The sequence below is a fragment of the Caretta caretta genome, chromosome 10 (assembly GCF_965140235.1).
Source record: "Caretta caretta isolate rCarCar2 chromosome 10, rCarCar1.hap1, whole genome shotgun sequence".
Classification (NCBI taxonomy): domain Eukaryota; kingdom Metazoa; phylum Chordata; order Testudines; family Cheloniidae; genus Caretta; species Caretta caretta.
Window position 1 is genome coordinate 34,255,803 of NC_134215.1, and position 24,245 is coordinate 34,280,047.

At 53.5% G+C, this 24,245-nt stretch overlaps 1 protein-coding gene across 2 annotated transcripts in view; it reads right to left on the minus strand.

Moving 5' to 3' along the window:
• Positions 1–24,245, minus strand: part of CORO7 (coronin 7) — a 184,473-nt gene that overhangs the window by 129,569 nt on the left and 30,659 nt on the right. For both annotated transcript variants that reach the window (XM_048867848.2, XM_048867847.2), the window contains exon 7: positions 21,011–21,061. In XM_048867848.2, coding sequence (XP_048723805.2) covers positions 21,011–21,061 — 51 coding nt within the window. The remainder of the gene's footprint in view (positions 1–21,010; positions 21,062–24,245) is intronic.

Genomic DNA, 24,245 nt, shown 5'->3' on the forward strand with positions numbered 1-24,245 from the left:
AGACAGAGGGAAAAAAAGCACTGAGTACATTAGCTTTTTCCACATCCTCTGTCACTAGTTTGCCTCCCACTTTCCCTGACCACCTTCTTGTTGCTAACATACCTGTAGAAACCCTTCTTGTTACTCTTAACATCCCTTGCTAGCTGCAACTCCAAGTGTGATTTGGCCTTCCTGATTTCACTCCTGCATGCCTGAGCAATATTTGTATACTCCTCCCTGGTCATTTGTCCAATCTTCCACTTCTTGTAAGCTTCTTTTTTTTGTTTAAGATCAGCAAGGATTTCACTGTTAAGCCAAGCTAGTCGCCTGCCATATTTACTACTCTTTCTACACATCGGGATGGTTTGTCCCTGTAACCTCAATAAGGATTCTTTAAAATACAGCCAGCTCTCCTGGACTCCTTTCCCCCTCATGTTATTCTCCTAGGGGATCCTGCCCATCAGTTCCCTGAGGGAGTCAAAGTCTGCTTTTCTGAAGTCCAGGGTCCATATTCTGCTGCTCTCCTTTCTTCCCTGTGTCAGGATCCTGAACTCGACCATCTCATGGTCACTGCCTCCCAGGTTCCCATCCACTTTTGCTTCCCCTACTAATTCTTCTGGTTTGCGAGCAGCAGGTCAAGGAGAGCTCTGCCCCTAGTTGGTTCCTGCAGCACTTGCACCAGGAAATTGTCCCCTACACTTTCCAAAAACTTCCTGTCTGTGCACCGCTGTATTGCTCTCCCAGCAGATATCAGGTTGATTGAAGTCTCCCATAAGAACCAGGGCCTGCGATCTAGTAACTTCTGTGAGTTGCCAGAAGAAAGCCTCGTCCACCTCATCCCTCGGGTCCGGTGGTCTATAGCAGACTCCCACCACGACATCACCCTTGTTGCTCACACTTCTAAACTTAATCCAGAGACACTCAGGTTTTTCTGCAGTTTCATACTTGAGCTCTGAGCAATCAAACATCACTGTGTCCTCTTGATTCCTCCTCCGCTTCCACATCTTTGCAATACCAAGCAACATTCTTGTGAAGGACGGATGAGGGGGAGAAGAGAAGAGGAAATATAAACAGTCTTGTGCAGTTACACTAGGGAACAGAAGCTTGAGAGCCTGTAGTATGTGTTACTATAAATAGACAGCCCATAGCTAGGCCAACTTTTTCAGAGCTTCCCACGGCCTCCTTGGGAATGTGGGATACAGGGGACTACTCTCCGAGCATGAAGGAAGTTTGGCTACCGAGGGTGGGAGTCAGGTACCCCCTGGGTGACCTCTGCATGGAATATTACGTCGGCTGGGAGGTGAGAGGAGAGAAAATTAAACCTCTGTGCGCTGCCGAGTCTTTTCTCACCAGCCCCCCTTCCTGAAGCAATCCCTAGCCAGCTGAGATCTGACATCACGGCGAGCACAGGACACTCCCTGAGATCAGATGTGACAGGAGACTTTGCAGAGCCGGATGGGCTCTCGTGCAGCGGGGATTCCTGGGCGGATCCAGAGGGTTGCGGAAGGATCTCCCGAGCAGAGGGCTGAATTCCCACGATCTGAGGTGTTATTTCTTTGACTCTCAAGTTGTTTTACCACATGGGTTGTGGGGGCAGCGGCCATGCTGACAGGCCACGGCAGACTCAGCTCACAGCTCCAAGACAGGCATTTACAGTGGTCTGCCGCTTAGCGGCATGAGCAAAGGAATGGCTGCAGCATCCATTAGATGCTGCAGAAGAGGAGCAAAGCCCAAATGAGACGTCAAAAACAGAGATGTTTGAGAGTAGAGACTGGGGAAAAGAAACCTCACAAGGAATGAACGATGTCAGTTAGGGGTGGCACATTCTCAGCAGCCAGGACTCCAGGGTTGTTTCCAACCTGGTTAGCAATGAGCGTCATCTCACACCTTGACCCAAATCGGAAGCAACCCTGACTGAAGCAATAAGACATTTCTCCCTCTTCCCTCTCACAACATCCCAAAGCATTTTGTGCACTATTCAGGAACCTCATCACCCATCGGTGAAACGCAGATGCATCTGGGGCAGAACACGGCCACTGCCGAACACAGGAAGAGAAGAATATGGTTACCCACTCGGAAGTGGAGGGGCAATTTAGGTGGGCAGAGGGTAATTGTCTCCTGTAAAGTTTGCTAGGCACAAGTCAGGGTGCCAGCTTCTCAGAAATGCTCACCTGCGGGCAGGACCTCGTGTTCACATTCATGGGCAAAAGAGCACCTCCTGCAGCACGTTGGCGGCCGGTTCAGTACCCACCTGGGGGAAGGGCACCACCGACTGGCTCACCAGCAGCATTTCCCGGGCTCTCTGGGAAATCTGCCACCCCAGTTGTGAACAGTTCAAGCCCGTGCCCCAGAGAGCAGCACTGGATCTCCCCACGGCATTCTCCGGTCTACTGGAGCTTCTCCCACTGCCCTTGGGGGAGCTACCCCTGTCCCCGACAGATCGTCCCATCGGGAACGGGGTTCCACCCACCCCCCTCATTCTGCGGCTCAGCTGGTGGCAGCAACACAAGTATCCATTTCAGAGAAACCACCCAATTCTGGTCCCCTTTCCGATCGATCTACAAGCAGAAGGATCACAGCTGGGTACAGCCTAACCTTGACGGTCTCACGTACACAGATACAGCTCCTCCAGGCCCTGCAGAGAGAGACCCCCCCCCAGCCCACCCCCCAGCCATCAGAGCAAGGCAGCCAGCACAGGACCTGGCACTCAGTACCCCAGCAAATCCACTGCAACCTGCTTCGCAGCAGCACTTCCTGCACCTAGCAGCTCCAGCTCTAACAGCAGTGTAGGGGGAAGAGACACCCGCCCCGGGCAGGCCTCCAGTCCCAAACCCAGGGGGCACAGTGCATGGGGGCAGGCTGCTGGAGTTGCTGCGAGGGAGCAGCAGAGCCAGCAAGGGGCCGCTGGAGTCACTGCTCACATCACTGCTGCCTGGGCATTGACGGGAGTGAGTGGAGAACCCGGACGGGAGGCCAGCCCCCCTCAGCCCAGCTGCCTTTGCCAGGAGGCTCAAGTCCGTTTACTGACAGTCCCTTAGAAACATCAGCTCAGTGCTGTGCACAGCAGGCCCTCTGCCCTGGGGGGGCCACGACCCCGAATCTGCCTGCTTCCCAGGGCAGTCAGGGGTGCCAGCTTCAAAGCAGAGGGCTGCCAAAGCCCCCCACTCCAGAGGGAGCAGCCCCCGTGCTGAGAGCTGCTCCCTGAACTCCTCAGGCTCTCCTGCGAGGGGGGACGGAGGCACTTGCCTGCCTTCGAAACACATGTTTGGGACATGCGCTAGACGATGCAGGTATCGTATCAAATGGGGCGCACACTAGTACTAGAGACTCACCCCCAACCCTTAGGGAGACCCCAGAGTGAAGACAAACAGGCCAACTAACCATGCAGGGATTGACAAACCCCCTCTAGGCCACTCTGTGCAGTTGGGAGTCCCTGTGCCCAGACATCTGGGAATGGCTGATGGAGTTGAAGATGAGTGGAAGACCCCCCTTCTCCCCACTAACTCCCTCGGGCAGCCAGGCACTGCGGGGAGAGGGGGACATGTGCTCCCCAGACCCTGCAGCGTGGAGTCACATCAGTACTGCTGCAGGATGGTCCTCAGCAGCCACCAAGGAGACCAGACTTGCCCCCACAGGGGGCGTGAATTGCCTCCATGCTGCTCCCTGGAAGGCTTCAGCCATTCCCTCCTCCACTCCCCGTAGCCACCGTGGTGCCCCAGGAGCAAGCACGGTGAGTATCCTGGACCTGCCTTTCCCACCCCACCTGCAGCAGGAGGCTCCAGGGTCCCCGGCCCGCTCTTGCTCTCAGCCACCAGCATTTCATTTCCCAATTGCCACCTTCTCCTGGGCTGGGCTTACCAGCTACCTTGGGGGCTGCACAGAGCTCTAGTGGGGGAGCAAACGGGAGAGCTGGCTGGAGGCAGCACAACGCCGTAGCCCTGTAACCAGGGAGGAGTGGCTGGGGGCAGGGGGGAGAGACATTAGGGGTCTTTGCTCCCTGTGATGGGGTGCACTCACCACTAGTAGCGCCTCCTGTTGGCAGTCCTGGAGATTAGCTCCAACCAGGCACTGCGCCCTCCCTGGCAGTCTCTACTCCCATCGACCTCTCCCCCGCTCCATCTTCGTGACTGAGCCCTCTGGCAAAGCCAGGTCACCATGTGTGTTTCCCCTTTTGGGCCGGGGAGGGGATGGTCAAAGTCCCTCCATACATGATGGCAGCCTTCCCTTTACTGCTCTGACCATGGGGCTCCTCCAGTGGTTGGTAGGGGACCTGGGGCCACCCTCTACTCCACAGCCCAGCTCAGGGGCCCTCGGGTCAGCAGCCCAGGGCTGGACTGTCCTACCTTGCTGCTATTCCCTGGAGCAATCTCATACCTTCCTGGCTCCCCCCTCTCTGGGTTCATCAACCTCCCAACTCCCTTCTCCCAAGCAGTGACCATGGCCTTCCCTCTGTAGTCCTTAGCACACCTCTACCCTCTCAGGGAGTGACGGGAGTCTGCCTTCCTGCAGCCCCTTCTGTTCCCAGCATCCTGGCTTATACAGGCTCCACCTGTCCGTGCCCTGCTGAGCCTGGTGTCTAAAACCCTGCTTGTCTCCTCCTCCAGGTGCCACCAGGGCAGTTAACTGGCTCCCTTAGCCATCTTCACCCCCCACCACACTCCCCCAGCACCAGCACTCTCCTTTCCCCCCACCCCTGGTACACCCACATTACTGCAGCAGAGAGCCTGCCACAAGTGTTACAAGGAGAGAAGATCCAGCCGGTTCCGGGGACACATGGAGAGCTTGGAAAGGGCATTTCTAGGCCTGGCGTGTGTTCTCAACTTCCTTGTCTGCCCTGGTGCAGTGCGCCCCCCGCCCCTAGCAGAGAGGGAAGGTTACCACCTCCTACCACGCTGTGTTTCCACCTTTCCTGTTCCCTGGGGAACATCTTACACCTGGGCACAAGGGCAAAGAAAGGGCTTGCACTCCAGCAACCTGCCGCCCGCCCGTGCCTCAATGTATCTCTGTACCAGGCCCCTGGGACCAGCGATTCACATCCAGGTCATAACAGAGGGAAGTGGAGCTGGCTCGGAGGCTCACTCTCACCTGGTAGCCCCCAGCCCTGACCCCTACCTCCCTGGCTGGGCTCTAGAGCCAGCACACAGAGCTGGGGGGAGGAAAGGTTCACAATGCTCAACAGCCCCCAGGGCTGGCAGCGCCATGGCACGGCTCTGGAGGAGGCTGCCCCAGCTGCCCGCGGCCATAAGGAGCACTGCTGGGCTTTGGTGCTTGGGGAGGGGAGAGGCGGCTGCGGGGGAAGCTGGGAAAGGATGGAGGGGATCGATAGACACTGGGTGTTTGCTCCTAGGACTTGCCACGTGCACCTCCCCTCGCCCCCACTCCCAGCACCGCCCCCAGCCGAGCCGCCCAGGGGAAGTTTCTCATGAGAAGACGCTGCACTCTTGCGTATCCCAGACGGGCCACGCTCGCTGGCTTCCCAGCGAGGCTCATTAACACAGCCTCTTCCCGGCTCCATAATCGAAGCCAGGTGCCGGCCAGATGCACAGCTGGGGCCGCTCAGTGCTTGGGCAGCCCATGAGTGAGTGGGTGAAGGGGAACAGGGCTGCGTTCCTTTACCACACCCCCGCTCAGCTCAAAGCAGTTTCCCCAGCAAGCCTCCCTCCCTCACCAGCCAGGGGACTGGGGTAGGGGGCAGGACTGGGTTTGCACCAGGAGAGCCCTCTGTGACGAAGTGGGACTGTTCTTAATGTTTCCTCTGAATAGTGTGGGGGTGCCTCAGTTTCCCCTAGCCAGTTCTTAAGTGTCTAGGTGGTGGGGTACGGGTGTATGATCATTGCAGAGCCCTAGAGGGCAGGTGTGTGCAGGGGTCTGGACACAGAGGATGGCCGACACCCTGTTTCCTGGCAACTGATGGCCTGGTCCATTCCCCCCTGCAAGGTGAGAGCTAAAGGAATCAGGTGACCTCCTGGCCCTGGAAAGGAACAAAGCCCAGGGGAGGAGGGGCTGGAGGGAGTTTCAGTTTGGGGCTGGCTGGACACATGGAGTGAAGGGCAGACGTGGTTGTCTGGCTCCCTGCCCCCCAAAATGGACCCAGCTGAGGGGTCCAGTTCTCTGCACCTACAAGCTCTGTTTTAGACCATGTTCCTGTTGGCTAATAAGCCTCTGTTTTACTGGCTGGCTGAGAGTCACGTCTGACTGTGGAGTTGGGGTGCAGGACCCTCTGGCTTCCCCAGGAGCCCCGGCTGAGCGGACTTGCTGGGGGAAGTGCACGGAGGGGCAGAGGATGCTGAATGCTCCAAGGTCAGACCCAGGAAGTGGAAGTTGTGTGAGCTTTGTGTCCTGAAGACAGGCTGCTCACAGGAGGCAACTGCCCCAGAGTCCTGAGTGGCTTCATGTGGAGCAGTTCCAGAGCATCACCCAGGGACACCGTGACACCCTCTGCAGAGTCATTTCAAGGGAGCGCACAAGCCCGTCCATTCGCTGAGCCAGGCAGAAACATCACTAGCTCTCAGAGCAGCACTTGGCCCGACGTCATGCCTACGGCAAAACAGGCCCACTGCCTTCCAGTGAGAAATCGCAGCCCCAGAGCAGGGCCACCCACTTCCTGGGGCATCTCCCAGTGTCTCCCTGCCCCCACCCTGCTCCCCACTCAGATCTAAGTGTCCCTCTTCTACCAACAAGGGGGAGGCCCAAGGCCTGGGGATAGCAGACATCGGGGGGGCGGTGGCGGCGTGACGGAGAGAATGGCCCTGAAGAGGCACCTTCCAGAGCCCCAGGACAGCTGAACTCTCTCTCCTGGCTGCTTTGCTGTGGCTCCCAGCCCCTTCCTCCCCAGAGGCATGGTGCTGGGAGCTGGAGTCCACCCAAGCAGGAGCTGTTCCTCACAGCTAGCCAGGTGCCTGGCTCTAGTGGCCATGCCCTCACAGCCACCCAGGGCTGGCTTCCAAGCTCCTGGGGCACTCCAGCCCCTCCCCCACTGTCAGGCTAGCACCAGCATAAGCACTAGTGGAGGCAGGGCACCACGTCATGCATACCCCTGCCCCCGCTTACACTAGCTCTTGCATTGCAGGGGGCAAGGTCAGCGCTGGAGACTCCCAGGGCTGAGCGCCCCCCCAACTGGTTACATTAGAGCAGCCTATGGTACAGGGGCTGCATCTGAATGTCCTTCCCAGTGCAGCCATGCAACCCGCCTCTAGGCCTGCGGGTGCCTCAGCACCGGCCTGGGCTCCACAGCGGGGTGCACCCTCGCATGCAAGCCAGCTAGGATCCCCCTCGGAACAGCCCTCCCTCAGCCCAGCTCCCCCTGCAGAGACACCTAGCAGGCACAGTCGTGCTGCTGTGCAAAGGGGGCACAGCCTCCGAGCCCCTGCCAGCTCAGAGCACGGCGCCTTTCCAAGGACACCGCCCCCCCGCCCCCACTTCATCCAGCCCCATGGCCTGCCCTGGCAGCAATCCATACCCAAGGCTTCAGGGCAGGAGCCCCCGCCACACAGCCACACCATGCGCTGGCACTGGGGAGCTCCAGGGCCTCCTCTCAGACCGCGCCCCTTCATCCAACCCCTGCCAGCCAGCACTACTGCAGCATCTGATGGGAGGCATCACTTACTGCACCGCATGCTGTGCCCCTGGGAGAGGAATATTCGTGTGCTGGGCCGAGAGGGACCCCGGGCACCCTGCCCCTATTCACTGGGATTAGGATTCTGCTGCTGCAGGGTTGATCAGCCCACAGCGAGTGCCAGGGTTCTGCCCCACAGAGAATCGCTGGGGTACCCAGTGCTAACCAGAGGAGAAGGGGGGGCGCTGCATGGGCAATGAGAGGGGCATTAGTGAGCGTTTGAGGACACACCCCCATCCCTGCACCTTCAACTCCCAGGCTCGGGCCAGGAGATGCTATTTCTCTGCATGGACCTTCCTTAACCAATACAGAAATGATGGAATTTCCAGTAGGCCGCCTGCCCCCCAAACACAGCTCTCCCCAACCCAGCCCAACGGGCAGGAGCCAGCCTTGGCCCGGTCCTGCCAGTGCCATGGACCAGGCCAGACTAATTCACTTCAAAACATGCCAGAGGCACGCAAGCTGGAGCAGAATGGAAGGGTTAAAGCAGAGAGGCAGGGCCTCAGTGGCAGCACACTCGGAGCACTGTACAAAGGGAGAGAGGGGAGCAAGGGAGAGGAATGAGAGGAGCAGAGCAAGGCTAGGGGCAGGAAGGAAGGGGGGGGGGGTCCACAGCAAGTGCTGACAGCCAAGCAGTCATGGCAGAATGGTTGGTGAGGACTGGGCCCCAGCGAGGGGATGGGTAACAGGGTGGTGTGGAAAGAGAGCACAGATGGCAGAGGCTGCCCCTAGAGCAGAGATGCGAGCGATGGAGGCACAAGCCAGAGAGCCAGGAGCAGCAGGGTCAGAGAAAGGAGAGACAGCAACAGGCACTTTGTGACATAGGCATGCAAGGGAGGCAGGGAAGATGGGGTGGCCGGCTGTGCAGGGAAAGAGGGGCTGAAGCAGAGTGAGGGACATGAGACCTTCCCCCGCAGGCAGATCTGGGTCCTTGGAGCACTCCAGGGATGGAAGCTGGGGCGGGAGCAGGAGCTGACTAAGTCAGGCCAAGGAGACAGTAGGGCTGCAGGGACTGGTACTAGCAGGTGTCATCAATATGGAGAGGCTGGCTCAGATTAGCAAGGAGAAAGCCCAGAGAGAAACACAGTGAGGATGCAGGTTTAAGGCATTAATGAATGGCTCTTTATTGGCCAGCAATTTCCCAGCACAGCCTCCTTAACCTGACCAGAGCCTGCAGGGAGCCCAGCTGGCAGGAGCAGATGCAGTCCCACCCCATGGCCCCTAGTTACCATAGCAGCCTGCACTCTGCTATTTCTAACTTGATTTCCAGACCATCAGACTACCAACAACCCTGCCCAACCTCTGGCTACAGCCAGGCAGTGCAGAGGAGAGTGTGGGGGAGGGACACTGTCCCAAGGACCACGCAGAGCAAACACTGGCCACAGAGGACTTGGTGCTTCACCGTCCTGTTATCAGCCTCCTGCTACTCAGCTCTCTCCTTCCAAGCACATTCTGGAGCCAGAACCCAAACAGTGTAGGGGTAGCTCTTCCCTGCTGATGGCTCAGCAGACAGCTACACGGCTAGCGTGCTAGGGATCCTCAAACAACGATCTGGGGGTGGGACGTCCATCCCCATCCAGTGGCCATCTCGCCGACACCTCGCCAGTGAGCTCAGCTTGGTATTTCCCCAGAGCACTGCTGGTCCAGCAGGGCTGTAACTGTTCCTGTTCTCACCACTCTATTGATTAGCTCAAGAATTGGTGAGCAGCATTCAGGTTAGATCCCCCCAAACAGGGAAGAAGGGGTGCAGTGACTGTGGTTCTTTGAAATGTGTCCCTCTGGGCGCTCCACTTCAGGGGTATGTGCGCCTCTCAAGCCCTGGGAGATTTTCAGTATCCGTTCAACCTGCAGATGTGGCCTGTGCCTTCCCATGCTGGACACCGAGGCTACATCAGGGTGTAGGGGCAAATCCTCAGTTCCTTCTTCATCCAAACGTTGTCCAAAAGCAGAGAGGAAGGAGGCTGGGTTGTGGAGCACCCATAGGGAGATATCTTGAGGAACCACAGTTATGGCACAAAGCGAGTAACCCTTTGAGCAGTGTCCCTGTGGGTGCTCCCCTGCAGCTGCCTCCTGAGCAGTACCCCAGATGGAGGAGGGTGCTTTGGAACTGAGTCCAGAACTGAAGACTGAGCTGCAGAACCAAGTGCCACATCGGACCTGACAGCATGGATCAGAGAGGAAGGTTTCGAAGCCCATGGAGCAGCCCCACAGATCTCATATACTGATGCATTGTTCAGTGACGCCATAGGTGTTGCCGGCGAGCTGGCTGAATGTGCTGTCGCCCTTTGCAGGGGCGGGGTGAATCCCTGCAGCTCATAACACGTGATAATACACCCAGGTATCCATCTCAATAGTCTCAGAGCAGAGATCAAGGATCCTGTGGAGCTAACCATGAAGGAAATGAAAGGCCTATGTGGCTTCCTAAGTTGCTTGGTCCTATCTAAGGATAATGCCAATGCCCTTCTAACATCCAGGGTATGGAGACAGGATTCCTGCTGAGAAGTATGGGCTTTAGGGAAAACACAGGTAGGTGAATGGATTGCCTAAGGTGAAACTCTCCCAGAACCTTAGGCAAGAATTTAGGCTCTGGATGTAAAGAGACCTTGTCCTTAAAGAACACCATGAAGTGGGGGGGATCTGCCAACAAGGGTCCAACCTCCCTGATCCTACAGGCCAACATGATGGCTACTAAAAAGGCCATCTTCATAGATAAATGCAACAGAGAACAGGTTGCCAAATGTTCAAATGGAAGTCTCAAAGGTAACCGAGTACAAGGCTGAGGTCCCAGGTCGTGGTAGGATCTCTAATCTATAGGGAGAGATGCTCCAAACCCTTAATAAAGCTAGACAGTACTCGGTGAGCAAAACTGGAGAGCAAGAGGGAGTCTAATCCTATGAACGCTTGAGGAGCCACACTCTGAGGTGAAGAACTGCTATATTGGGATGATGCGCATGACCCGCATCCTGTGACAGGAGATGAGGGACAGTTGGACACACCAGTGAAGCAGGTGAGGGTACCAAGCTTGCCTCGACTAGGTTAGCACTAAGAAAAATTCTGGCTCTGTCCTGCCTGATCTTGTTCATCACCTTCAGTATCAGCGGTGTTAAAGGAAACTCACAGAACGGACCCTTCTTCCAAGGGTGAAAAAAGGCCTCTCTCAAGGAGTGGTGACTCGGACTCCCCTTCAGCAGAAAAGAGGGCATTTCCTGTTGCTGAAGGTGGCCAAGAGACCCACCTTTGCCAGTTCCCTTCTTTGGAATATGCTGTGGAGAACTTGGGTGTCTAGCTCCCATTCATAGTCCTATGAGAAGTGTCTGCTGAGGACATTGGCTGTGGTGTTCTAAATATCTGGGAGGCATTCCGCTGAAATTTGGATCATCATTTCCATAGTTTTGTGGCTTTGGCCACAGGGTGGGGGATCTTGCTCCTCACTCTTTGTTGATATAGAACATGTGAGATACATTGCCTGTCATGACCCTGATTGATTTCCCCCGAAGAGGGGTTGGAAACGAAGGCAAGTGTTCCTGACAGCCCGAACTCCAACAGATAGATGTAGAGACGGGTTTTCTGAATTGTCCATCTGCCCTGAGCAGTGAGGGGGATTGAGGTAGTCTCCCCATCCCAACAGGGATGCGGCTGTTGTTAAAGTCACTAATGGGGCTGGGCCCCAGAAAGGAACGAATGCACACATGCGGAGTTGATCCTTCCACTAGTCTAGAGAATTCCTCCCTCTGTCATGTCTGTCTGTCCAAGGCATATGCCAGGAGAACAGGTAGTTCTGAGCCAGCCCTGAAATCAGGGGAGGTTTAGCCACGCGTGATCGGTTAAAAAGTTGTAAGCTGCCACATGCCCAAGCAGCTGAAGACTGATCTGCTTTGGTCCGAGGGATCCTCTGAATTGCCTGTACTAGACCTGACAAGGTTACAAATTTGTCTAAAGGATAGTAGGCTCTGATAGTCAATGAGCCCAAATACACCCTATAAACTGTATCTTCTGTACAGGGATTAACTTGGACTTTTTTACATTCAGGTGCAGACCCAACTCCTGGGACAGAGCGAGGGCCAACTGGATGGAAGACAGCACTGCTTTGGAAGAGAAACCCCTGCATAGGTGCCGGCTCTGTGGGTGCTCCAGGGCTGGAGCACCCACAGGGAAAAAATGGTGGGTTCTGAGCACCCACCAGCATCCCCCCATCAGCTCCCCCGCACCAGCAGGCCCTGCGGATCAGTGCCTCCTCCTCCCTCCCCGTGCCTCCCACCCGCTGCAATCAGCTGTTTTGCAGCACGCAGGCAGGAGGCTGGGAGGAAAAGGGGAGGAGCAAGGACTCTGCACGCTTGGGGGAGGGGCAGAACTGGGCAGGAAAAGGTGGGGCGCGTGGGTGAAGCAGGGGCAGGAAGAGGTGGGGCATGGGTGGAGTCTTGGGGGAAGGGGTGGAGTGGGGCAGTGCATGGGGTGTAGCTGGGGGGGGTCAAGCACTTCCCAGCACTTTGAAAAGTTGGCACCTCTGAGCCCTTGAGTAGCAAGTCATCGAGGTATGGGAAGACTAGGAGGGCTTCTTGTCGGAGGGAAGCCACCACTACTGCCAGGACCTTTAAGAACACCCTTGGGGCCAAGGAAAGGCCGAAGGGAAGCACTTGGCATTGGAAATGATCCTGGCCTATAGTGAAGCAGAGGAATTTCCTGTACAATGGGTGTAGTGTTATATGGAAACAGGCAACTTGTAAGTGGAGGGCTGAAAACCAATCCCCCTTCTCCAGTGAACGAATTATAGCTGCCGGAATTATAGCTCACCATCCTGAAGTTTTGAGACTTTACAACTGTTTAAAAGTCTTAGATCTACAATCAGTCTCCGCCCTCCCTCCTTCTTTGGCACAAGGAGACACTTCAAGTAAAATCCCTTGTCCTTGTGAGGAGGAGAGAGACAGGTTCTACTGCTCCTAATCAAAGGAAAGAGTTCACTTCTTGTCTCAGTAAAAGCTTGCAAGAGACATCCCTGAAGAGGGATGGGGAAGGAACAGAAGGGGGAGAGTGATGTAATATGGATGGTATAGCCCAATGTTATGGCCTCTGTGACCCACTTGTCTGAAGTGATCCACCTCCAAGCATGTTGGAAAGAGGCAAGGTGGTCTCCAAAGGGGGGAGGTGGGCTAATGGACACAGCTGCAAATCCAGAGGTGTGAGGGGATTCGAACCCTCAACCAACCCATCGAAACCACTCCTTCGAAGATGGCTGGGTGGTTGTGGAGGGCAGTTGGGTGACCCTCTTTCCCTGAGCTTGATGTCTTTTTTCTTTTGGGGGGGGGGGGAAATCGGTGGATCTATGGAACCCAGAAAACTGAACAGGATGTGATCTCCGGGTGGTCTGTGACCTACTGAATAGTTTCTTATTTGTAGGCGTAGCTGTGCCCAGGAATCATAAAGTAGCCCTAGAGTCCATTAGAGCGTGCAAGGACTCATCCTCTGAACACCGGGGCCTGGGGCAGACTCACAGCCACAGCCCCAAACAGTAAACCAAGCCCCTCGGTAGTTAGATGCACTGGCTCCTACCCTTGACTGTTCCCATCTACACCCCCAGTGGGAAGATCGGCAAATCCAAACCAAACTCTAAGCTTGGAATCCCAACACTTAGGGCGCTCATGTCTGGTCTTCCTGCATTTGAAACCGAGCTGGTAAGACGTGGCTGCTCCAGAAGCTTGCTGGGAGAAGGCTGGCATTTGGTGGAATGAGGATAATCTGTGGGATATAGTAATATCAGGGTACCAAATACCCGGGAATGACAGAGTAGGTCATGCTAATGGGGGGAGTGGCACTACGGGTTTAGAAAAAGCACAGTCAAATAAGGAGAAAATCTTAAATGAATCAGACAGCCCCATAGAATCTCTGTGGATAGAAATGCCATGCTTTGAATAATAAGAGAATCCTAGCAGAAATACCACTGACCACCTCACCAGGAAGGTGACGGTGACTCTGAAATGCTAAGGGAGAGGCTACAAACCCAGAAAACACAATAATAATGGGCAAGGTTAAGATTTTGTCACAGTTATTTTTAGTAAAAACCACATACAGGTTGCAGCAAGAACCAAAAATTCACAGAAGCCCGTGACCGGTCTGTGACTTTTACTAAAAATAATGGGGGGAGGGGGCTGTTGGGGGAGATGACTGAAGCCTGAGCCCTGCAGGTTTTGGCGGGGGGGGAGGGGGAGGGAAATTAGCCCAAGCTCTGCTGGAGTGGGGGTGCATACCAGCACCTGCGCCCCAGTGGTTGACAGCTCCATGGTGCCTGGGGGCTCTGGGGCTGGTGGCTCGGCGCATCGGGTCCCTGTTCCTGCTGCCCAGGGGGGCTCTGGGGCTGGTGGCTCAGCGCATCGGGTCCCTGTTCCTGCTGCCCAGGGGGGCTCTGGGGCTGGTGGCTCGGCGCATTGGGTCCCTGTTCCTGCTGCCCAGGGGGGCTCTGGGGCTGGTGGTGCCAGCACCCCCGAAGCCCATGGTGGCTCAGAGCTCCAGGGCCCCTGCTGGCTGACAGCTCTGGCCTCCCACTCCAGGGCTGAAACGGATGTACATTGGCCAAACCGGACAGTCTCTATGCAAAAGAATAAATAGACAAATCTGACATCAAGAATTAGAACATTCAAAAACCAGTAGAAGCGTACTTCAATCTCCCTGGACACTCAATAACAGACTTAAAAGTTGCAATTCTTCAACAAAAAACTTCAAAAACAGACTCCAATGAGAAACTGCAGAACTGGAATTAATTTGTAAACTGGACACCATCAAATTAAGCCTGAATAAAGACTGGGAGTGGATGGGTCACTACAAAAACTAGTTTCCCCCTGCTTTCCCCCCACTTTCTTATCAGCTCTTTGAAATGGGCCACCTTGATCACATTGACCTCATTAGCACTACAGAAGTGATTTCCACCCCTTCTTGTCAACTGTTGAGAATAGCCCACTTCCACCTTAATTGAATTGGCTCGTTAGCACTGATCCCCCATTTGGTAAGGCAACTCCCATCTTTTCATATGCTGTGTATTTATACCTCTCTACTGTATGTTCCACTCCATGCATCTGATGAGGTGGGTTTTAGCCCATGAAAGCTTATGCCCAAATAGATGCGTTAGTCTCTAAGGTGCCACAAGGACTCCTCGTTGTTTTTGCTGATACGGACTAACACGGCTACCACTCTAAAACCATGGAGGTCTCTGAAAGTCACAGAATCCATGACCTCCATGACATAATCTTATCCTTAATAAGGGGGATTTCAACTTTTCCCATATTGACTGGGAACATATCACCTCAAGATACGATGCAGAGACAAAGTTTCTAGACACCATTAATGAATGCCTCTTGGAGCAGCTAGTCCTGGAACCCACAAGGGGAGAGGCCATGCTGGATTTAGTGCTAAGTGGCGCACAGGATCTGGTCCAAGAGGTAACTGTAGCTGAACCACTCGGTAATAGTGACCTTAATGTAATTAAATGCAACATGCTTGTGGGGGGTGGGGGGGGGGAGAATACAAAAAAAAAAAAAAGCCACCCCAGTAACATTTAACTTTAAAAGGGGGGACTATACAAGAACGAGAACACTAATTAGATGGAAATTAAAAAGCGCAGTCACAAGGGCACAGTGACTGGAACCTACTTAAATACACCATAAGTGAAGCTCAGACTAAACATATAACCCAAATCAAAAATGACAGGAGGACCAAAAGAGTACCACCATGGCCGAATAGCAGAGTAATGGAGGCCATTAGAGGCAAAGAGGCATCCTTTAAAATTTGGAAGTCAAATCCTACTGAGGAAAATAGGAAGGGACGCAAACTCTGGCAAGTAAAATGTAAAAATATAAGTATGAATTTGAGAAGCAACTTGCTAATGATGCACAAACTAACAGTAATTTGTTTGTTTGTTTTAAGTTCATCAGAAGCAGTTCACCAAATGGGCAGCTAGGCCACTAGATGACATAGGAGTTAAAGAAGCACTCAAGGGAGACAAGGCCGTTGCAGAGAAGTTGAACAAATTCTTTGCATCAGTCTTCATTGCAGAGAAGGTGAGGGAGATACCAACATCATATCCATTCTTTTTGGGCAACAAATATGAAGTACTGTCCCAAATTGATGTGTCAATAGAAGAGGTTTTAGAACAAATTGATAACAGTAATAAGTCACCAGGTCCAGATGGTATCACCCAAGAGTTCTGAAGGAACTCAAATATGAAAATGCAGAACTACAAACTGTGGTATGGAAGTTACCACTGAAATCAGCCTCTGTACCAGGTGTGGAAGGTAATTAATGTGATGCCGATTTTTAAAAAGGGCTTTAGAGGCGATCATGGCAATTACAGGCTAGTAAGCCTAACTTCAGTACAGAGCAAATTTATAGAAAACAACAGAATTATCAGGTACAGATAAACCTGATTTGTTGGGGAAGTGTCAGCATGGCTTTTGTAAAGGGAGATCATGCCACACCAATCTATTAGAATTCTGTGAGGGGATCAAAAACATGTGGATAAGGGTGATCCAATCAATTTATTGTGTACTCGGATTTACAGAAAGCCTTTGAGGAGGTCCCTCACCAAAGGCTCTTAAGGAAACTAAGAAGCCATGGGATAAGAGGGAAGGTCCTCTTGTGGATCAGAAGCTGGCTGAAAGACAGGAAACAAAGGCTTGAAATAAATGGTCAGTTTTCACAATGGAGAGAGGTGAACAGCTGCGTCCCCCAGGGATCTGTGCTTGCACTGGTGCTGTTCAATGTATTCATTGTTCATCTCCTTTTCCAGATCATTAATGAAGAAGCAAAGTTGGCAGAAAATACAAAGTTATTCAAGATAGTTAAGTCCAAAGCAGACTGCGAGGAGTTACAGAGGGAATCTCACACAACTGGGCAACAAAATGGCAGATGAAATTCAATGTAGATGATGCACATTAAAAAAAATAATCCCAACTATGCATATAAAATGATGGGGTCTAATTTAGCAGTTACTACAAAGATGATCAAGGCTTCCATATGAGGGGAGATTAAAAACATCAGGACTGTTCAGCTTAGAAAAGAGACGACCAATGGGGGAGATGATGGGGTCTACAAAAATCAGGAATGCTGTGGAGGAAGTGAATACAGAAGCGTTATTCACTCTTTTATACAATACAAATACCAGGTGTCACCCGATGAAGTTAACAGGCAGCAGGTTTAATACAAACAAGAGGAAGTACTTTTTCCCCACACAATGCACAGTCAACCTGTGGAACTCATTACCAGGGGATGTTGTGAAGGCCAAAAGTCTAACTGGGTTGAAAAATAGCACTGGATAAGTTCATGGAGGCTAGGTCCACCAATGGATATTAGCCAAGATGGTCAGAGATGTAACCCAACGCTTGGGTGACCCTAAGCCTCAGACTGCCACAAGCAGAGTGTGGAAAACTGGTGGATTGCTCCATAATTGCTCTGTTCTCTCCACTCCCTCTGAAGCTCTGGGACAGACCACTGTCAGACAGGATACTGGGCAAGATGGACCATGGTCTGACCCAGCATCCCAGCTCTTATGTTCTCATGCTTTTAATTTCAGCCTTTTATAGTTTCCCTCCCACTGCCCTCTAGTGCTCAGGGGACAGACACGCATAGCAGAAATCCACCACCACAGCTGGCACCAGGGCAGTGGCAGCCTCAGCAGAACAATCAAGGCTTGAATGGCTCAAAGACAGAACTCCTACCCCACCCCAAGAGCGGACCTGAAGGTCAACGGAGAGGCACCTTGTTGAGGGAAGTTCACATGGCCCTAGCCCATAATATCTCTGTTCTACGGAAAGACAGAGGACTCCTGGCCACAGAGCTGCCAGTCAGGCTCCAACATTCCATGCGGTCACAGCTCCAATCCCTGGTTTCTTGTTTGCAATGGTCAGATTGTTTTTAAATTAAAGAAGGAGCAGTCAGTTTAGTGAGACAGTCCTGAGTAACTCCAGTACCCAGGCTCTAAGAGGAAAGGCTGTGACGGTTCTATGCCATGAAGGATCAGAGCATACCTATGGTGTCAGAGGTCCGGAGCCTCCGGACATTAGCATCACAAGTTTTGCTTCAGATTTTGTTACATCCTGCCCCTATTTCTGTCACATCAGTGGTTCCAGCTGACCTGGAAAACTCATTGTACTGGTGCCTCAGTAGCTGCTATGCAAACTGGGTCACGTTAAAGGACAGAGCGCAGCAACCCACTGCTTTCCACGGCAGCCCTGAGACGACACAATTTCATAGCAGCTCTGGCCCACAGGAAGAGAAGCCCTTCCAAGTAACCCAGCCGCTTCAGCAACAGGAAAATCAGATTTTATTCCTCTTGGCTAATTAAATCCTGTGCAAACTCTCAGGATTTATGGCATTTTAAAGGTTCTCCCTTCAGCACAATGTAATATGTGGCATTTCTAGAAGACTAAACATCTTCATTAATTACAAGCGAGACTGGATTATGGCTGCAACTCAGCATTTCTTGGTAACTGCCAAGAAGGTACATGTTTCTCTTGGCAACCCCAGACACAGATGAGGGGCTCGCACTGGACACAAACATCGATGGATCAGACGGCAGAGGAGGCAAACTGCCTATTTTCAACAGCAACCATCATTCACACAATATTTTTAATAGCTCAGCTAGACGGGGTCCACCCTCTCTGGGAGACTCGGCTGGAACCCGCCGAGCTCACCCCTTGCTGACGTGCCATTATACAACCAGACAGGGGCTCGCAGGGAATAAATAGGGGGACCTCTGGAGTAGCACGGGGTTACATGCCAGCAGGAAGAGATTCAACACTTTGCAGCCATGTCGGGCATGCACCTGGAGCAGTGGGAGGCAAAGATGCAGTTCAAAAGGCGAACATTTGCCATTCCAGCTTGTGTTAGCTGCTCCACTTCCCCACGACAGGTCTGTGCATATAGCCACACCAGGGGAGAGAGGGGCTGTGTACAAGCCAGGCCTACACAAGATGCTTTGATTGGCACCCAAGCAACGTGTGGTAAGAGGCGGTCAGGGCTTAAAACACAACAGCGGCGCAGCTGTAGCTCTGCGGCGTAAACATGGCGACAGGATGCATTCTGCTGTCGGCATAGGTTAATCCACCTCCCTGAGAGGTGTCTACATCAGGGGTCAGGTCGGTATAGCATCGTCCCTCAGGGAGGGAGATCTTTCCCACCCCCAAGAGACGTGGCTATAGCGATGTAAATTCAGAGTGTCGCTGAAAATCTTATTCCCTGCGTGCCCTTCATCCTGGTAGGCCCCCCCATCCCTTGCTGGTGAGCATAGCCCCCTCAGTGTTGGAACACAGCACTTTCTGCACTGCTGCAGAGGGAAGGCAGGCTAGTACAATCAGTGGAAAGAGAAGTCAGGCCAGGACCTTGGAGCTAACACCTCCGACATGCAGGAAGGATGCTGTGGGACGGACGATAGCCCCTGGTGGTCAGAATTAAGGCTCTTTCAGCAGCGGGGAATCCCCTAGCAGCATGCTGGCGCACCAGTTCAACAGCACCACCTGCTGAATCAGACACCATTTCCTGCAGCAGCCTGGGTTTTCTGTCGGTGTCACCCATCCAAATCCTGACTGGGCCCGACCCTGCTTAGCCTATGCTGTCTGATGAGAGCACCCCAAGTGGGGTATGGCTCTATGAACCAACTGGTTCAGATAGCGCTAGGGGCCAGCCAGCAAGGGCTAGGAACCTGGCAGAAACTCATCACACTCAGCCCCAAAGGGAGGGAGGTCCCGCACCCCTCGACAGTCAGCCCTCTGGCTAGTTCCAGGGAGAAGACTGCAGGCTTGTGTGTGAGCAGCATCTCCACCGCCTCCCATGGAAGGGTCTGAGCAGCTGGAGCAATTTGCTGGGACAGGCCAAAGGATGGGGTGAGGGCGACCAGCTCAGCACTGAGATCCAGGCCAGCCCATACTGCCCCAGCTAGCCAACACCCAGGTGCCCAAGGCTCACCTCTCCTCAGACCCGTGAGCACGGGCTACTGGCAAGCACTCGGAATAGCCAGCAGCCCTTTAACCACAAAGGCCGGGTAGCATGGCTCTCCAACTCTGCTGCGAGAGGCTGCACTTCACTGCACTCTGGCCAATAACACATCCCCATTCCCGCACCGGGGGGTGGGGGGGGGGGGGAGAAGGTTATGGGGGACAGAGTTCTGCCCATTGCCAGCACCTAGACAGACAGACACCCAGCAGAGCAGACTGTCAGCTCCTGGCACGCAGGCCTCTAGTGCTGGTGCTGAAGAGGAATCTCCACAGGCTGCGAGCAGTATTAGTGCAGCGAGTTCTCGACAGGCCACAGCCATGAGGATGGTGGAAAGGCCTAACAGGCACAACCGCCCATCCATCTGACACCATGCGCAACTGGGGAGACCACACCAGCCTGTGTCTTACACACACACACCCCCGCAACAAAAAGTGAGGCCTAACATACAATGGAAGGGCTGCAGCATGAGCAGTTGGAGGGCGCAGACACTGAAAGTCCTGGAAGGAATCACAGGCTGGGTGCACAGGGGAAGCCACTAGTTCTTCCCCCTCCTCCATGCTTCCTATAACTCAAGCCAGCCCAGAGGGGAGAGGGACCTCTGCTTCCAGAAGCCACAGGAAACCTCTAATGGGGGCTGTTTAAACGCCATGCTGAATGCAGCTCCGACCCCACTATTTATTTTCTAATCACTGCGTTTAGTGAGCCGGTCTGAGCCGGTCGGTCAGACCTCAATGACACTGAAGCTATTTCGTTCAGCTGCTGGAAAAACCTGGAGGCAAACAACCCATGTGGGAGCCACCTCCCTCCCTGCAGGAGCTGGGGCCGCTGACTGCAGATGGGCCCCGACCAGTCGCTTTGAATTCACGGAATACCAGGATCAGGATGAAAGGGGACTGCAGATTGGAAGCAGGTGTCCTGCACTGAAGTCTTCATGGCCTAAAAGCTTCCCCATGCTCTATGCAGATAGCCTCAGGGGAAGCCAAGAAAGGACCCTAGGCCTGAGGAGGAGGCAGCAACAGGCAGAACTTCACCAGGCAAAAGACAGCCAGAGCCCGTGGCAGCCAGCAGCCACTCCAGGCACCCAAAGATTCAGTGGTTTGGGCATATGAACACCCAGAGGTTGGTACAGTTCTTCAACCCATGCTGAACAGTCTCCATGGAGCTGCCCGGAGCACACCCCACCGCAAGGAGCTCAGTCTGTAACGATATCCTTCCTAACCCTGGTACCTCTCCCGAATATCAGATCCCAGCAGTGAAGATCCCATACAGACAGACCCCGGACTATCTACACCTTGTAGCTCTTGGGTCGATTCAGCTCATTCTACTGGGCCCATCACCATGGTATCTGACCACCGACCTCGAATTCGCTTTGCTCCACCCAGGCTGTCCATCCATCCGTCCGTTCCCCCCTGCCCCGCCCCCGGCAGACCAAGGAAGTACCTGGGCTGCAGCTGGCTTGGTCCTTGGGTCAAAGATCCGCAGCTTCTTATCCTGTGGAGAGACAAGGAGAACAGTTGGAGGTGAGCACCATGGAGAACACAGGACAGTTAACGCACATTGGACTGAATGCATGGTTGTGGGGGAGGGACCACCAGCCACAGAACAGCACTAGCCTGTGACCTCCACCCTCCTTGGGGCTGCTGGCTCCCGTTCCCCTATGGCTCACCCCATCCCTTCCCAAAAAGCCCCCTAGAGGGGAACCCTGATGCAGTCTGCTTTAAGTGAACTGTGTGTTGGGGGAATATGTGGGGAGCCAGACTTTGCCCAAGGAGCCAGTCTCAGGGGGGCCTGCTCTGCAATTTGTTGGAGCGGGGACAACGGCCAGAGCTTCCAGCCCTCAGCGCCTGCAGCAGAGAGAACCTGCCCCAGTAGAGACCTGAGTCAATACCTGGATCCATAGCCACACTTGCCCTCATTCAAGCTGCTTTCTCCTGGCAGGGGCGGAGATGGGTCCCTGCGACTTCCCAAGGGTCCCCCGGCCCATTTTCTTTACTGACTCCTCTCCGCCTGCCAGTCAGAGCTGGCACTGTTCCAGCCAAGAGGCTCCGCCCTGGACTCTATCAGAGATTCTTCTCCATTGATTAATAGCTGGCAAGTCCTGCCTGCTGGGAGTGGGGGGGGGGCGCGGGGGGCAGGAAGAGGAGCGGGTCTGCCAGAGCCAGGGCAGGCAGAGAGTGCAGGGCCTGGTACCCGGGGGACCAGCCACCACTGCTGTCCCGAAGCACCTAGGGACCACATACACCTGGAGGAGGAGGGTCTCTAAACATAAGGGTCACTTAGAGACCCGCAAATGCCTGGTCGTTAGGCCCAAGGTAGAAGTGAAGGTCAGGGACATGCCCCCAGCCCAGCGACTGTCCCACGCACTTCTCTTGGAAAGCAGGGGAACCATGTCACACTAAGAGGCAGCTCAATTAATTCATAGAATATCAGGGTTGGAAGGGACCTCAGGAGGTCATCTAGTCCAACCCCCTGCTCAAAGCAGGACCAAATCCCCAACGAAGTCATCCAGGGTTTTGTCAAGCCTGACCTTAAAAACCTCTAAGGAAAAAGAGATTTCACCACCTCTCTAGGTAACCCATTCCAGTGCTTCACCACCCTCATAGTGAAAAAGTTTTTCGTAATATCCTAACTAAAACCTCCCCTACTGCAACTTGAGACTATTACCTCCTTGTTCTGTCATCTGGTACCACTGAGAACAGTCTAGATCCATCCTCTTTGGAACTTCCCTTCAGGTAGTTGAAAGCAGCTATCAAATCCCCCCTCATTCTTCTCTTCTGCAGACTAAACAATCCCAGTTCCCACAGCCTCTCCTCCTAAATCATGTACTCCAGCCCCCTAATAATTTTTGTTGCCCTCTGCTGGACTATTTACAATTTTGCCACATGCTTCTTGTAGTGTGGGGCCCAAAACTGGACACAGTACTCCAGATGAGGCCTCACCAATGCCAAATAGAGGGGAATGATCACATCCCTAAATCTGCTAGCAATGCTCCTACTTATATACCCCAAAATGTCGTTAGCCTTCTTGGCAACAAGGGCACACTGTTGACTCATATCCAACTTCTAGTCCACCATATCCCTTAGGTCCTTTTCTGCAGAACTGCTGCCTAGTCACTCGGTCCCTAGTCTGTAGCGGTGCATGGGAGTCTTCCTTTCTAAGTGCAGGACTCTGCACTTGTCCTTGTTGAACCTCATCAGATTTCTTTTAGCCCATTCCTCTAATTTGTCTAGGTCCCTCTGTTATCCTATCCCTACCCTTCAGCGTATCTACCACTCCTCCCAGTTTAGTGTCATCTGCAAACTTGCTGAGGGTGCAATCCATGCCATCCTCCAGATCATTAGTGAAGATATTGAACAAAACCGGCCCCAGGACCGACCCTTGGGGCACTTCACTTGATACCGGCTGCCAACTAGACATGGAGCCATTGATCACTACCCGTTGAGCCCGACAATCTAGCCAGCTTTCTATCCCCCTTATAGACCATACATCCACCCCATACTTCTTTAACTTGCTGGCAAGAATACTGTGGGAGACTGTATCAAAAGCTTTGCTAAAGTCAAGGAATAACACATCTACTGTTTTCCCCTCATCCACAGAGCCAGTTATCTCATCATTAAAGGCAATTAGGTTAGTCAGGCATGACTTGCCCTTGGTGAATCCATGCTGACTGTTCCTGATCACCTTCCTCTCCAAGTGCTTCAAGACTGATTCCTTGAGGACCTGCTCCATGATTTTTCCAGGGACTGAGGTGAGGCTGACTGGCCTGTAGTTCCCCCGATCCTCCTCCTCCCCTTTTTTAAAGATGGGCACTACATTAGCCTTTTTCCAGTCATCCGGGACCTCACCCCATTGCCATGAGTTTTCAAAGATAATGGCCCATGGCTCTGCAATCACATCCGTCAACTCCTTTAGCACTCTCGGATGCAGCGCATCCGGCCCCATGGACTTGCGCTCCTCCAGCTTTTCTAAATAGTCCTGAACCACTTCTTTCTCCACAAAGGGCTGGTCACCTCCTCCCCATACTGTGCTGCCCAGTCTGGGAGCTGACCTTGTTTGTGAAAACAGAGGTGAAAAAAGCATTGAGTACATTAGCTTCTTCCACATCCTCTGTCACTAGGTTGCCTCCCCGGGGGCCCACACTTTCCCTGACCACCTTCTTGTTGCTAACATACCTGTAGAAACCCTTCTTGTTACTCTTAACATCCCTTGCTAGCTGCAACTCCAAGTGTGATTTGGGGCCTTCCTGATTTCACTCCTGCATGCCTGAGCAATATTTGTATACTCCTCCCTGGTCATTTGTCCAATCTTCCACTTCTTGTAAGCTTCTTTTTTGTGTTTAAGATCAGCAAGGATTTCACTGTTAAGCCAAGCTGGTCGCCTGCCATATTTACTACTCTTTCTACACACCAGGATGGTTTGTTCCTGCAACCTCAATGAGGATTCTTTAGAATACAGCCAGCTCTCCTGGACTCCTTTCCCCCTCAATTGTTCTCATCCATCCCCCTGCCTCCCAATCAGCCCCGCTAAGGGTGTCTTCAAGGTGTGACTGCAGCTCACAGACACACTGGAGCTAGCTGTCATCTAGCAAGGTCAGCTACCAGAACCACAAAGCCGCCTGTGGCACCTTGGCCACACCCCCTGGGGAATCACTCACAGGGCTAGGCTAAGCTGCTGC